We start from the raw sequence: 14,020 nt of genomic DNA on the forward strand, positions 1-14,020 counted from the left end.
GAGAGCTTTGCCTTCCGGCTCAGCTCCTTCTTCACCACAACGGATCGATACAGCGTCCGCATTACTGAAGATGCCGCACCGATCCGCCTGTCGATCTCACGATCCACTCTTCCCTCACTCATGAACAAGACTCCAAGGTACTTGAACTCCTCCACTTGGGGCAGGGTCTCCTCCCCAGCCCGGAGATGGCACTCCACCCTTTTCCGGGCGAGAACCATGGACTCGGACTTGGAGGTGCTGATTCTCATCCCAGTCGCTTCACACTCGGCTGCGAACCGATCCAGCGAGAGCTGAAGATCCTGGCCAGATGAAGCCATCAGGATCACATCATTTGCAAAAAGCAGAGACCTAATCCTGCAGCCACCAAACCGGATCCCCTCAACTCCTTGACTGCGCCTAGAAATTCTGTCCATAAAAGTTATGAACAGAATGGGTGACAAAGGGCAGCCTTGGCGGAGTCCAACCCTCACTTGAAACGTGTCCGACTTACTACTGCAATGCGGACCAAGCTCTGACACTGATCATACAGGGAGCGGACCGCCAAAATCAGACAGTCCGATACCCCATACTCTCTGAGCACTCCCCACAGGACTTCCCGAGGGACACGGTCGAATGCCTTCTCCAAGTCCACAAAGCACATGTAGACTGGTTGGACAAACTCCCATGCACCCTCAAGGACCCTGCCGAGAGTATAGAGCTGGTCCACGGTTCCACGACCAGGACGAAAACTACACTGTTCCTCCTGAATCCGAGGTTCGACTATCCGGCGTAGCCTCCTCTCCAGTACACCTGAATAGACCTTACCGGGAAGGCTGAGGAGTGTGATCCCACGATAGTTAGAACACACCCCCCTTCTTAAAGAGAGGAACCACCACCCCGGTCTGCCAATCCAGAGGTACCGCCCCCGATGTCTACACGATGCTGCAGATTCTTGTCAACCAAGACAGCCCCACAGCATCCAGAGCCTTAAGGAACTCTGGGCGGATCTCATCCACCATCCTGCTCATATCAATCAATGTATTTTGGAATATTACCTTGTTTTTCATTTCTTTACTTACTTACTGATGTGTGTGTTCCTTTACTTGCTTACACACCAAGCTAAGTGTCAAAGTCCCTGCACAAGACCCTCAGCGACACGTAACACTATTCGCCAGAGTCAAGAGTGGAGGCGATAATACAAATTTGACAACTCACATATCATTCTGCCGCCAGTTAATGGTGCAAGTAGCTCCAGTGGGGTCTGGGGCATAGCTGGCCCAGCCTACCACAGGCATGGTGGACCAGAACAAGGCATTCAGCCACGCTGCCAGGGTAAGGAGATTGTACGACCGCGCAGTCATTTTCTGCCCTGAAAGAGGAAAGGGACACACACTTTTACAATTCAAGTAGACATAAAGTTTTAATAGTAATGCATTGATACCGGATCAACGGGAACATAAAGAAACATGATAATTACTACTTTGAATCCGATCTGAATCTGAATTCTACTGAGCTTAATTACAGCTTCAAATTTTTACAGCAGCTTCAAATTTGAATTCAACCGTTATAAAAGATGTTCATGAAATAACTGTACTTGACTTCTTATCAATTTGTGAATTGTTTCACCAAAATGCAAAGGGTATTATGACATGAAATTGGGCAATAAATGAATTAACACTGTATATTTTACTCGTTACAAATGATTGGCAAGGTACTTTTTCATTTATATCCCGTACTATTGTCACACCGTGGTCTTGGTTTTTTCTGTCTTGTGATTTGCATGTGTTAGTTTGAAAAGTAACTCTCCTCTCGTTTCAGGTCACTTGCCCTTCCTTTTGTGTCATCAGTCTGACGTCATACCTGTTCCCTGATTGTTTCCACCTGTTCCCTATTACCCTCATGTGTCTTATAAGCCCACTCCTCCCATTGTTCTGTGCCAGATTGTCTCGTTTGTTCGTGCTCTCTAGCTTCCATGCCTTGCCTTACCTTGCCTCGTCTTTTGCTTATGTTCCTTGATCCTGAATCCCTTCGTTGCTATTTTGAGTTTTCCTTTCTTCCTCCTCAGCAGAGTGATTTTTTTTGTTATTTAGTTTATTCAGCCGAAGTGGTGAGTTATCAGTTATTTTTCATTTCTTTCCTCAAATTTTTGAGTGACAATTTTTGTTATCCATCCATCCATCCATCTTCTTCCGCTTATCCGAGGTCGGGTCGCGGGGGCAGCAGCCTAAGCAGGGAAGCCCAGACTTCCCTCTCCCCAGCCACTTCGTCCAGCTCTTCCCAGGGGATCCCGAGGCGTTCCCAGGCCAGCCGGGAGACATAGTCTTCCCAACGTGTCCTGGGTCTTCCCCGTGGCCTCCTACCGGTCGGACGTGCCCTAAACACCTCCCAAGGGAGGCGTTCGGGTGGCATCCTGACCAGATGCCCGAACCACCTCATCTGGCTCCTCTCGATGTGGAGGAGCAGCGGCTTTACTTTTAGCTCCCCCCCGGATGACAGAGCTTCTCACCCTATCTCTAAGGGAGAGTCCCGCCACCCGGCGGAGGAAACTAATTTCGGCCGCTTGTACCCGTGATCTTGTCCTTTTGGTCATAACCCAAAGCTCATGACCATAGGTGTGGATGGGAACGTAGATCGACCGGTAAATTGAGAGCTTTGCCTTCCGGCTCAGCTCCTTCTTCACCACAACGGATCGATACAGCGTCCGCATTACTGAAGATGCCGCACCGATCCGCCTGTCGATCTCACGATCCACTCTTCCCTCACTCGTGAACAAGACTCCGAGGTACTTGAACTCCTCCACTTGGGGCAGGGTCTCCTCCCCAACACGAAAATGGCATTCCACCCTTTTCCGGGCGAGAACCATGGACTCGGACTTGGAGGTGCTGATTCTCATCCCAGTCGCTTCACACTCGGCTGCGAACCGATCCAGCGAGAGCTGAAGATCCTGGCCAGATGAAGCCATCAGGACCACATCATCTGCAAAAAGCAGAGACCTAATCCTGCAGCCACCAAACCAGATCCCCTCAACGCCTTGACTGCGCCTAGAAATTCTGTCCATAAAAGTTATGAACAGAATGGGTGACAAAGGGCAGCCTTGGCGGAGTCCAACCCTCACTGGAAACGTGTCCGACTTACTGCCGGCAATGCGGACCAAGCTCTGACACTGATCATACAGGGAGCGGACCGCCACAATAAGACAGTCCGTTACCCCATACTCTCTGAGCACTCCCCACAGGACTTCCCGGGGTACACGGTCGAATGCCTTCTCCAAGTCCACAAAGCACATGTAGACTGGTTGGGCAAACTCCCATGCACCCTCAAGGACCCTGCCGAGAGTATAGAGCTGGTCCACAGTTCCACGACCAGGACGAAAACCACACTGTTCCTCCTGAATCCGAGGTTGGACTATCCGGCGTAGCCTCCTCTCCAGTACACCTGAATAGACCTTACCGGGAAGGCTGAGGAGTGTGATCCCAGGATAGTTAGAACACACCCTCCGGTTCCCCTTCTTAAAGAGAGGAACCACCACCCCGGTCTGCCAATCCAGAGGTACCGCCCCCGATGTCCACGCGATGCTGCATTTTTGTTATACTATATTAAATTAAATAGTGTAGAATTTTTCATAGCTGTTGTTTCTTCCTTCTGTTGGAGCGTTTTTTTGTTAATACATTTTATAGCATATACGACGCTAATTATAGTTCGTCTTTGTTTTTGCGTTTTCCTCCGTTCGGAGTGATTTTCGGTTGTTCCTATTTTTTGGAACCTTTTTCGCCGATTCGTTTTTTGGTTAAATAGATATATTAATTCCTTGACTTTGGAGGTGAAAGGAAGCTGTCAAAATAAAAGCCCCTACTCTGCATCTGAGTCCTATCCTTTTTACCAAGCCTGACAACTATACATTGTTTTTCTATGTTTACTTCTTTATTGATTATTTATAATGCATTACAAAATAAAGTATTCATTTATACATGTTTGTTTATTCCTATTGTAATTATTTATTTATCTATCAATTGTTTTTTAACGGTCATTTATTGTTATTTTTTTTTCAGTGTATGCTATACTAAATAGAATAGAATATGCCATATTCTGTCCGTTTTTACTTTTATTTCATCCTTGTGTAATGTTCATATCGTTGTTATTCAGCCAGCGTTTGTGGGTCTGATGGACCCGTTGCATTTTGTGGCTTTTAATGCATCACAATCAAACACTTTTATGTTAAAATACTGAACAGATGTTTACCTTATCCCAATAAACATCTGTTCAGTATTTTAACATAAAAGTGTTTGATTCAAAATTATGTTAGATCCACTATGGACTGGACTCTCACACTATTATGTTAGATCCACTATGGACTGGACTCTCACACTATTATGTTAGATCCACTATGGACTGGACTCTCACTATTATGTTAGATCCACTATGGACTGGACTCTTACACTATTATATTAGATCCACTATGGACTGGACTTTCACACTATTATGCTAGATCCACTATGGACTGGACTCTCACTTTTATGTTGGATCCACTATGGACTGGACTCTCTCACTATTATGTTAGATCCACTTTGGACTGGACTCTCACACTCTTATGTTAGATCCACTATGGACTGGACTCTCACACTATTATGTTAGATCCACTATGGACTGGACTCTCACACTATTATGTTAGATCCACTATGGACTGGACTCTCACACTATTATGTTAGATCCACTATAGACTGGACTCTCACACTCTTATGTTAGATCCACTATGGACTGGACTCTCACACTCTTATGTTAGATCCACTATGGACTGGACTCTCACACTATTATGTTAGATCCACTATGGACTGGACTCTCACAAAATTATGTTAGAGCCACTATGAACTGGACTCTCACTATTATGTTAGATCCACTATGGACTGGACTCTCACACTGTTATGTTAGATCCACTATGGACTGGACTCTCACACTATTATGTTAGATCCACTATGGACTGGACTCTCATACTATTATGTTAGATCCACTATGGACTGGACTCTCACAAAATTATGTTAGAGCCACTATGAACTGGACTCTCACTATTATGTTAGATCCACTATGGACTGGACTCTCACACTGTTATGTTAGATCCACTATGGACTGGACTCTCACACTATTATGTTAGATCCACTATGGACTGGACTCTCACACTGTTATGTTAGATCCACTATGGACTGGACTCTCACACTATTATGTTAGATCCACTATGGACTGGACTCTCATACTATTATGTTAGATCCACTATGGACTGGACTCTCACAAAATTATGTTAGAGCCACTATGAACTGGACTCTCACTATTATGTTAGATCCACTATGGACTGGACTCTCACACTGTTATGTTAGATCCACTATGGACTGGACTCTCACACTATTATGTTAGATCCACTATGGACTGGACTCTCATACTATTATGTTAGATCCACTATGGACTGGACTCTCACACTGTTATGTTAGATCCACTATGGACTGGACTCTCACACTATTATGTTAGATCCACTATGGACTGGACTTTCACACTATTATGCTAGATCCACTATGGACTGGACTCTCACTTTTATGTTAGATCCACTATGGACTGGACTCTCTCACTATTATGTTAGATCCACTTTGGACTGGACTCTCACACTCTTATGTTAGATCCACTATGGACTGGACTCTCACACTATTATGTTAGATCCACTATGGACTGGACTCTCACACTATTATGTTAAATCCACTATGGACTGGACTCTCACACTATTATGTTAGATCCACTATGGACTGAACTCTCACACTATTATGTTAGATCCACTATGGACTGGACTCTCACACTATTATGTTAGATCCACTATGGACTGGACTCTCACACTATTATGTTAGAGCCACTATGAACTGGACTCTCACACTATTATGTTAGATCCACTATGGACTGGACTCTCACACTATTATGTTAGATCCACTATGGACTGGACTCTCACTATTATGTTAGATCCACTATGGACTGGACTCTCACACTATTATGTTGGATCCACTATGGACTGGACTCTCACACTATTATGTTAGATCCACTATGGACTGGACTCTCACACTATTATGTTAGATCCACTATGGACTGGACTCTTTCTATTATGTTAGATCCACTATGGACTGGACTCTCACTATTATGTTAGATCCACTATGGACTGGACTCTCACACTATTATGTTAGATCCACTATGGACTGGACTCTCACACTATTATGTTAGATCCACTATGGACTAAACTCACACTATTATGTTAGATCTACTATGGACTGGACTCTCACTATTATGTTAGATCCACTATGGACTGGACTCTCACTATTATGTTAGATCTACTATGGACTGGACTCTCACACTATTATGTTAGATCCACTATGGACTAAACTCACACTATTATGTTAGATCTACTATGGACTGGACTCTCACACTATTATGTTAGATCCACTATGAACAGATGTTTACCTTATCCCAATAAACATTTGTTTAGTATTTTAAAATAAAAGTGTTTGATTGTGAGGCATTAAAAGCCACAAAATGCAACGGGTCCATCAGACCCACAAACGCTGGCTGAGTAACAACAATATGAACGTTGCACGGAAAATTTCTCTGCCAGTTTCCGCATCCCACAGGGATTCTTCTTTTTGTGTTTCTGCACCTGCGGTTCCCACACAAAGTTGCAACATTGTTTGTCAACACTGTCTGCTCTCATTTTCTCGCACATTTGACCCTCTGATGTTCTGTGTACCTACACTCTGTCCTCCTCCTGTCTAGGCCTGCTGTGTGTGTGTGTGTGTGTGTGTGTGTGTGTGTGTGTGTGTGTGTGTGTGTGTGTGTGTGTGTGTGTGTGTGTGAAATGCAGGGAACAAAACAAGGACCTCTACATTACCTTTATTGACCTCACCAAGGCCTTTGACATAGTTGACCGTGATTTGCTCTGGAGCATCCTCAAGAAGTTTGGTGTCCCCCCCCCCAAGTTTCTCAGCATACTAAAACAGTTTCATGATGGTATGCAGGCCTGTGTACTTGTAGGCAGTGAGCAGTCCTCCTCTTTCCCCGTGAAAGTAGGGGTGAAGCAGGGGTGTGTACTGGCCCCAGCGATCTTCAATCTTTTCCTGGCAGCAGCCACACTCCTATTCCGCCAGTCCATCACGAAGGATAGTGGTGTCTCCATCGAGTTTCGCCTGGATGGGAGCCTATTCAACATCCGGCGCCTACAGGCAAAGACGAAGATGGCAGGCACCAACATCCAGGAGCTGCAATATGCAGACGACTGCGCACTCCTCGCCCACACTCCTGATGCCATGCAGCATGCACTAGACACCATGTCATCAGTCTACCGCTCACTAGGTCTGGTGATCAACATTCAGAAAACAGAGGTTCTCATCCAGGAGAGGTCCCCAGCCCCTACACCCCCTGTCTTTACCATCAGCGGCACACCCCTCAAGCTCGTTGAGCAGTTTTGCTACCTCGGCAGTATTCTGACCCCAACATGCCAGATCGATGATGACATCCAGGCTCGTATCAACTCAGCCTCCTCTGCCTTTGGAAGACTGCGCTCCCGGGTGTTTGAAAACAACCACCTTCCAACCTCAACGAAAGTGTCAGTCTACAGGGCGGTGTGTGTTTCAACTCTGCTGTATGGGTCGGAAGCCTGGACAATATACCGCAGACACATCCGCTGCCTTGATGCATTTAACATCAGATGTCTCCAACGCATTCTTGGCATCACATGGCAGGACCGAGTTCCTCATACGGACATGAGTCCATAAGCATAGAGGCCACCCTGGCAAAGCGACAACTCCGGTGGGTTGGTCACACCATCCGGATGCCAGGACACCGATTGCCTCGTCAGATGCTTTATGGTCAGCTCCTTTCAGCCAGCAGAAAGCCCGGAGGACAAAAGCCGCGGTACAAAGACCAACTGAAAGGGATATTGAAGAGGTGCAACATCAAACCCCACGAACTTGAGACAGCTGCAGCCAATCGATCGCTGTGGCGTTTGCTGTGCCATGACGGGGTCATGTATCTGGAGGAGTGTCGGAACCAACACCGGAGGGATCAGCGGAGGCGAAGACACCACCCTGCAGTTCCAGAACCATCCCAGCCCCCTGATCCAGGCCTGACATGTCCCCACTGTGGCAGGACGTGTGGTTCCAGGATCGGACTTCATAGTCATATGGAGTGGCATCGTCGCCAGCAACGATAGCCACCGACCAGAGCAACAAAATGGAAGCTACGTCATCTTCGACTACGATGGACCGCCTAAGCAAGCAAGTGTGTGTGTGTGTGGGTGTGGGTGTGTGTGTGTGTGTGTGTGTGTGTGTGTGTGTGTGTGTGGTACACAGAACATCAATTTCCACCCTTCTATTAGCCCCAGGTCTAGTGGACCCGGACATGTTATATGTAATAGAAATGTGTAGGGGGTAGAGATGCGCGGTTTGCGGACACAACTGCGGAGTCCGCGGATTATCCGCGGGTCGGGCGGTTGAAATAAAAAAAAATTTGATTTTATCCGCGGATCGGGTCGGGCGGTTGAAATTAAAAAAAATTAGATTTTAAATAGATTCAGGCGGGTGGCAGTTAAACCAATTGGTAAATATATATACATAGTTAAATGTTGTTACCCACATACGAAAAACGAGCAGGCACCTGCAGCATATGCCACAACAGAAGAAGAAAAAAAAAAGAGATGGCAACGCCGGCAGCAAACGTGGTACGCGACAAACTAAAAAAGGGAATACTAAAGACCAGGGGGGAAAAAAAACCAGAAAAGTTCAGCGTGGACTCGTTTTTATGATCAGAATGATAGTAATGCTGGCTACGTGATTTGCAAAAGCTGCGACGCTGTTTATGTCTACGACAGTCACAAAACCGGGACATCTAACATGGTGCATCACATTTGTGCAAAACCCCGAACCTCCACAAACACCCTGAGCATGAGCAGTTTCGTCCGCCGTGATCCCAGAAGAGTGCCACAGGATGTTAAAACAAGATAGAACGCAGCTGCCTGCAGCAGTTTGAGTGGCGCGAGCGCGCTTGGAGGTGCGCTCAGCGCGGCTCCCAGATTATTGCGCACTGGTGTGCGTCTGGGCCGTGACAGCGTGGCACGCATTGAATGTCTGTGCTACATTGGATCAGTCTCCTTTCTTTAACAGGCAAAAGCTTTATAACCTCACTAATGCCTTGCATCGTCTATATTAGATATATAACAACGGGCGGGTGGCGGATGGCGGGCGGGTGCGGTTTTGATTAAATGTTAGTTCGGGTGGATGGCGGATGGTTGACGACTTTTGTGATGCGGATGAAATAATTGCCTATCCGTGCATCTCTAGTAGGGGGGGTGTATGGTGTGTGGCCATTAAATACCGTATTTTCGGACTATAAGTCGCAGTTTTTTTTATAGTTTGGCTGGGCTAATGTGCGATTTATGTATGTTTTTTTCCTTCTTTATTATGCATTTTCGGCAGGTGCGACTTATACTCCGGTGCGACTTATACTCCGAAAAAATACGGTATGTATTCTGATATATGTTCTTCACAGAAAATGAGCCAAAGTCATTGAGTCTCAGTTTGAAAAATTCATTAATTGTATAATTTTTCTTTTTATAAAAAATGAAAATGGGTCCCACAGACCCGAACACCACACAAGTGACCTTATTTTTGCAGTTTATTATTTTGTATGCATTACTTTTTTATTAATTATTGTATTTACTTCACCATTTTTTGAGCACCTTTAATATTTAATTTCTTCTTACTTTTCTGTCTTTCTTCACTGGATACGCTATCTATCGATCTATCATTAACAATTATTTTGTCTTTCTATTAGAGAAAAAACTGCATTTTTAATGACTGAATGTTTTATGACAATAAATACTATGAGAGTAGTATTAGGGCTGTCAAACAATCACAATATTTAGTCGCGATTAATCACATTTTGTCCATAATTAATTCATAATTGATCGGAATTAATCGCAAACTTTTATTACCACTACAATAGTGGTAATAAAAGATGCAACCTATGCTTGAAAGAGAAACTGTTTATTATTTACCGTCCCGACCTGTCATCCCTCAACAAGCGCAGCGAAATTGTAACAGCATGCCGCCATAGACGGAAACACCTACTAGGTAACACATGAGCCAATCACCACGCCCCTACGCCAGCCTGTACCCACCCACTCTGTGCCCTATATAAACCATGGTATGCGAATGCTCCCATTAAAATCTCCTGATGATTGAGGGAACCCCTCATGAAACAGGCCTGTAGAGATGAAGTAGTCTTGTGATTTTTTTTTCCCACACATACATATATATATATATATATATATATATATATATATATATATATATATATATATAAGAGAAATACTTGAATTTCAGTGTTCATTTATTTACACATATAGACACACATAACACTCATCTACTCATTGTTGAGTTAAGGGTTGAATTGTCCATCCTTGTTCTATTCTCTGTCACTATTTTTCTAACCATGCTGAACACCCTCTCTGATGATGCATTCTGCTTATATATATATATATATATATGTATGTATGTATGTATGTATATATATATATATATATATAATAAAATAAATATATATATATATATATATATATATATATATATATATATATATATATATATATAATAAAATAAAAAATAAATAAAAATTAAAAAAAATATATATATTTATTTTATTATATATATATATATATATATATATATATATATATATATATATATATATATATATATATATAATAAAATAAATATATATTTTTTTTATTTTAAATTTTTTTTATTTTTTATTATATATATATATATATATATTTATTTTATTATATATATATATATATATATATATATATATTTATTTTATTATATATATATATATATATACATACATACATACATATATATATATATATACATACATACATATATATATATATATATATATATATATATATATATATATATATATATATATATATATATATATATATATATATATAATAAAATATATATATATATATATATATATAGCTAGAATTCACTGAAAGTCAAGTATTTCTTATATATACTTGGTGAATTCTAGCTGTAAATATACTCCTCCCCTTTTAGGTCTCAAGGTTGGCAAGTATGGGGTAGTCAAAGGAAACGTATTATCGTGTTAACTTTGACAGCCCTAATGTGTGTTTATATCTAGTTCATTGTTTACAGTCGGTTGCAGGAAAACAAACCAAAATACAACTATTGAATAATTGTATAATAAACAACCTCAGTCAGCGATAACCAGTTGCACTGCCAGGTAGAGTCTATTGCTCACCATGTTCTGTGGTCTGCTCAAATGACAAAACAGGGTAAATAGATACCTATGTCAGGTCGGCAAATGGTGAGGTAGCGGTCTATTGCCACCACGGTCAGTAGGCCAATGCTAGCCATGCCAAAGAAGATGTTGAGAGCTGCATAAATCTGGAAATGAAAAGACAAAAAAAGGCCCAATAGAATTGCAGCAGTCGATGCTAATGTCCAATGTACAGAAGCCAAAAGCAGTGAAGTTGTCAGGTTGTGTAAATGGTCAATAAAAAGAGAATACAACAAATCCTTTTCAACTTATATTCAATTGAATAGACTGCAAAGACAAGATATTTCACGTTCGAACGGGAAAACGTTGTTATTTTTTGCAAATATTAGCTCATTTGGAATTTGATGCGGCATCGGTGTGTAAAGGAAATCACCACATGGGCTCAGGAACACTTCAGAAAACCACTGTGAGTAACTACAGTTGGTCGCGACATCTGTAAGTGCAAGTTAAAACTCTACTATGCAAAGCCAAAGCCATTTATCAACAACACCCAGAAACGCTTCGCTGGGCCCCGAGCTCATCTAAGATGGACTGATGCAAAGTGGAAAAGTGTTCTGTGGTCTGACGAGTCCATATTTAAAATTGTTTTTGGAAACTGTGGACGTCGTGTCCTCTGGACCAAAGAGGAAAAGAACCATCCGGACTGTTCAAAGGTGAAAGTGTAAAAGCTAGCATGTGTGATGGTATGGGGGTGTATTAGTGCCCAAGACATGGGTAACTTACACATCTGTGAAGGCACCATTAATGCTGAAAGGTACATACAGGTTTTGGAGCAACATATGTTGCCATCCAAGCAACATTATCATGGACGCCCCTGCTTATTTCAGCAAGACAATGCCAAGCCACGTGTTACAACAGCGTGGCTTCATAGTAAAATAGTGCGGGTACTAGACTGGCCTGCCTGTAGTCCAGATATTGAAAATGTGTGAAGGTTAAAATATGAGAAGGTAGACTGTTGAACAACTCAAGCAAGAATGGGAAAGAATTCCACTTCAAAAATGTGTCTCCTCAGTTCCCAAACCTTTACTGCAGATGTTCAAAAACAAAATAATAAGATAAAGTTTTAATATTTCTCTTTTGGTCAATGCTTGCTATGTGATGTCGGTGTGGTTCCTGTATAGTTTGATCATTTTCATGGTCAAAATCGTGGAAATTCCGTGTTTCTTGATCAAAATAACGTTCTTGTTGCCACGGGGAAAAGGCAGGCCATGAGGCAGCAAGTACCTCTGCCTCACCGCAGGGGGCGATATATCAAAAGTTCATGACTTGCCAACGGGTGTTAACCCTTAAGAAGTAGAAGAAGAAAAAAACAGACAAAAAACTGCTAGGCTTTCCGCAAACTGTGACGCTTTTTTGCCTTAAAAATGGAGGATATGATTTCTAAAATAAGGAATTTTTCAAGAGTGGACTTTCAATGAAAACAAGAAGTTGTGAACACTGGGAGAGCAACGCCACAGCTGCCACATTTCATTTCAAGGTGTGTGGTCCCAGGACAGAAAATAACTAATAAGGATTGGTATACTGGAAAAGAATGACTTTGTGGACGTGCCTACAAAAAACGTATTTATTGCTTTCCTTGCCTTTTATTCTCACTGAGTGACCGTGTTTGGACCCAAATGGGATATACTGAGGTGGCGACTTGTCCAGGGTGTACACCGCCTTCCGCCCCCATGCAGCCGAGATAGGCTCCAGCAACCCCGAGAGGGACAAGCGGTAGATGCGCCGCTCCCAGTCTGTGGAACGCTCTCCCTGACCACCTGAGGGTACCACAGACTGTGGATGCTTTTAAAAAAAGGCTAAAAAAAAAACTATATAAAAAATGTTTTTCAAGGTAAAAAATTATTTTCAAGGTAAAAAAAAAATGTTTCAATGTAAAACTTTTTTTTCAAGGTAAAAAATGATTTTCAAGGTAAAAAATGATTTTCAAGGTAAAAAATGATTTTCAAAGAAAAAAATGATTTACAAGGTAAACAAATTTTTCAAGGTCAATTTTTTTTTTTACGGTAAAAAATGATTTTCAAAGAAAAAAATTATTTTCAAAGAAAAAAATGATATTCAAAGTAAAAAACATTTTTCAAGGTAACATTTTTTTTTCAAGGTAAAAAATGATTTTCAAGGTAAAAAATGATTTTCAAGGTAAAAAAAAAAGTATTTTTAAGGTAAAAAAAGATTTTCAAAGAAAAATATGATTTTCAAGGTAAAAAAAATGTTCAAGGTAAAATATTTTTTTCAAGGTAAAACATTTTTTCAAGATAAAAAATGATTTTCAGGGTAAAACATTTTTTTCAAGGTAAAATTTTTTTTTCAAGGTAACATTTTTTTTTCAAGGTAAAAAATGATTTTCAAGGTAAATAAAAATTTCAAGGTAACATTTTTTTTTCAAGGAAAAAAACGATTTTCAAGATAAAAAATGATTTTCAAGGTAAAAAATTATTTTCAAGGTAAAAAATTATTTTCAAGGTAAAAAATGATTTTCAAAGTAAAAAAAAATTTCAAGGTAAAAAAAAATTTTCAAGGTAAAAAAAATGTTTCAATGTAAAACTTTTTTTTCAAGGTAAAAAATGATTTTCAAGGTAAAAAATGATTTTCAAGGTAAAAAATGATTTTCAAAGAAAAAATGATTTACAAGGTAAACAAATTTTTCAAGGTCAATTTT

The 14,020-nt window shown here is 41.3% G+C and overlaps 1 protein-coding gene across 1 annotated transcript in view; it reads right to left on the reverse strand.

Annotated features, from left to right (window-relative positions):
* rrh (retinal pigment epithelium-derived rhodopsin homolog) overlaps positions 1-14,020 on the reverse strand; it is a 51,686-nt gene that overhangs the window by 14,314 nt on the left and 23,352 nt on the right. The window contains exons 4-5 of the mRNA XM_061986894.1: positions 11,372-11,471; positions 1,195-1,348 (exon numbers count right to left, since the gene is read on the reverse strand). Of these exons, the coding sequence (XP_061842878.1) occupies positions 1,195-1,348; positions 11,372-11,471 (254 nt within the window). The remainder of the gene's footprint in view (positions 1-1,194; positions 1,349-11,371; positions 11,472-14,020) is intronic.

This window comes from Nerophis lumbriciformis, linkage group LG26 (assembly GCF_033978685.3).
Source record: "Nerophis lumbriciformis linkage group LG26, RoL_Nlum_v2.1, whole genome shotgun sequence".
Taxonomy (NCBI): domain Eukaryota; kingdom Metazoa; phylum Chordata; class Actinopteri; order Syngnathiformes; family Syngnathidae; genus Nerophis; species Nerophis lumbriciformis.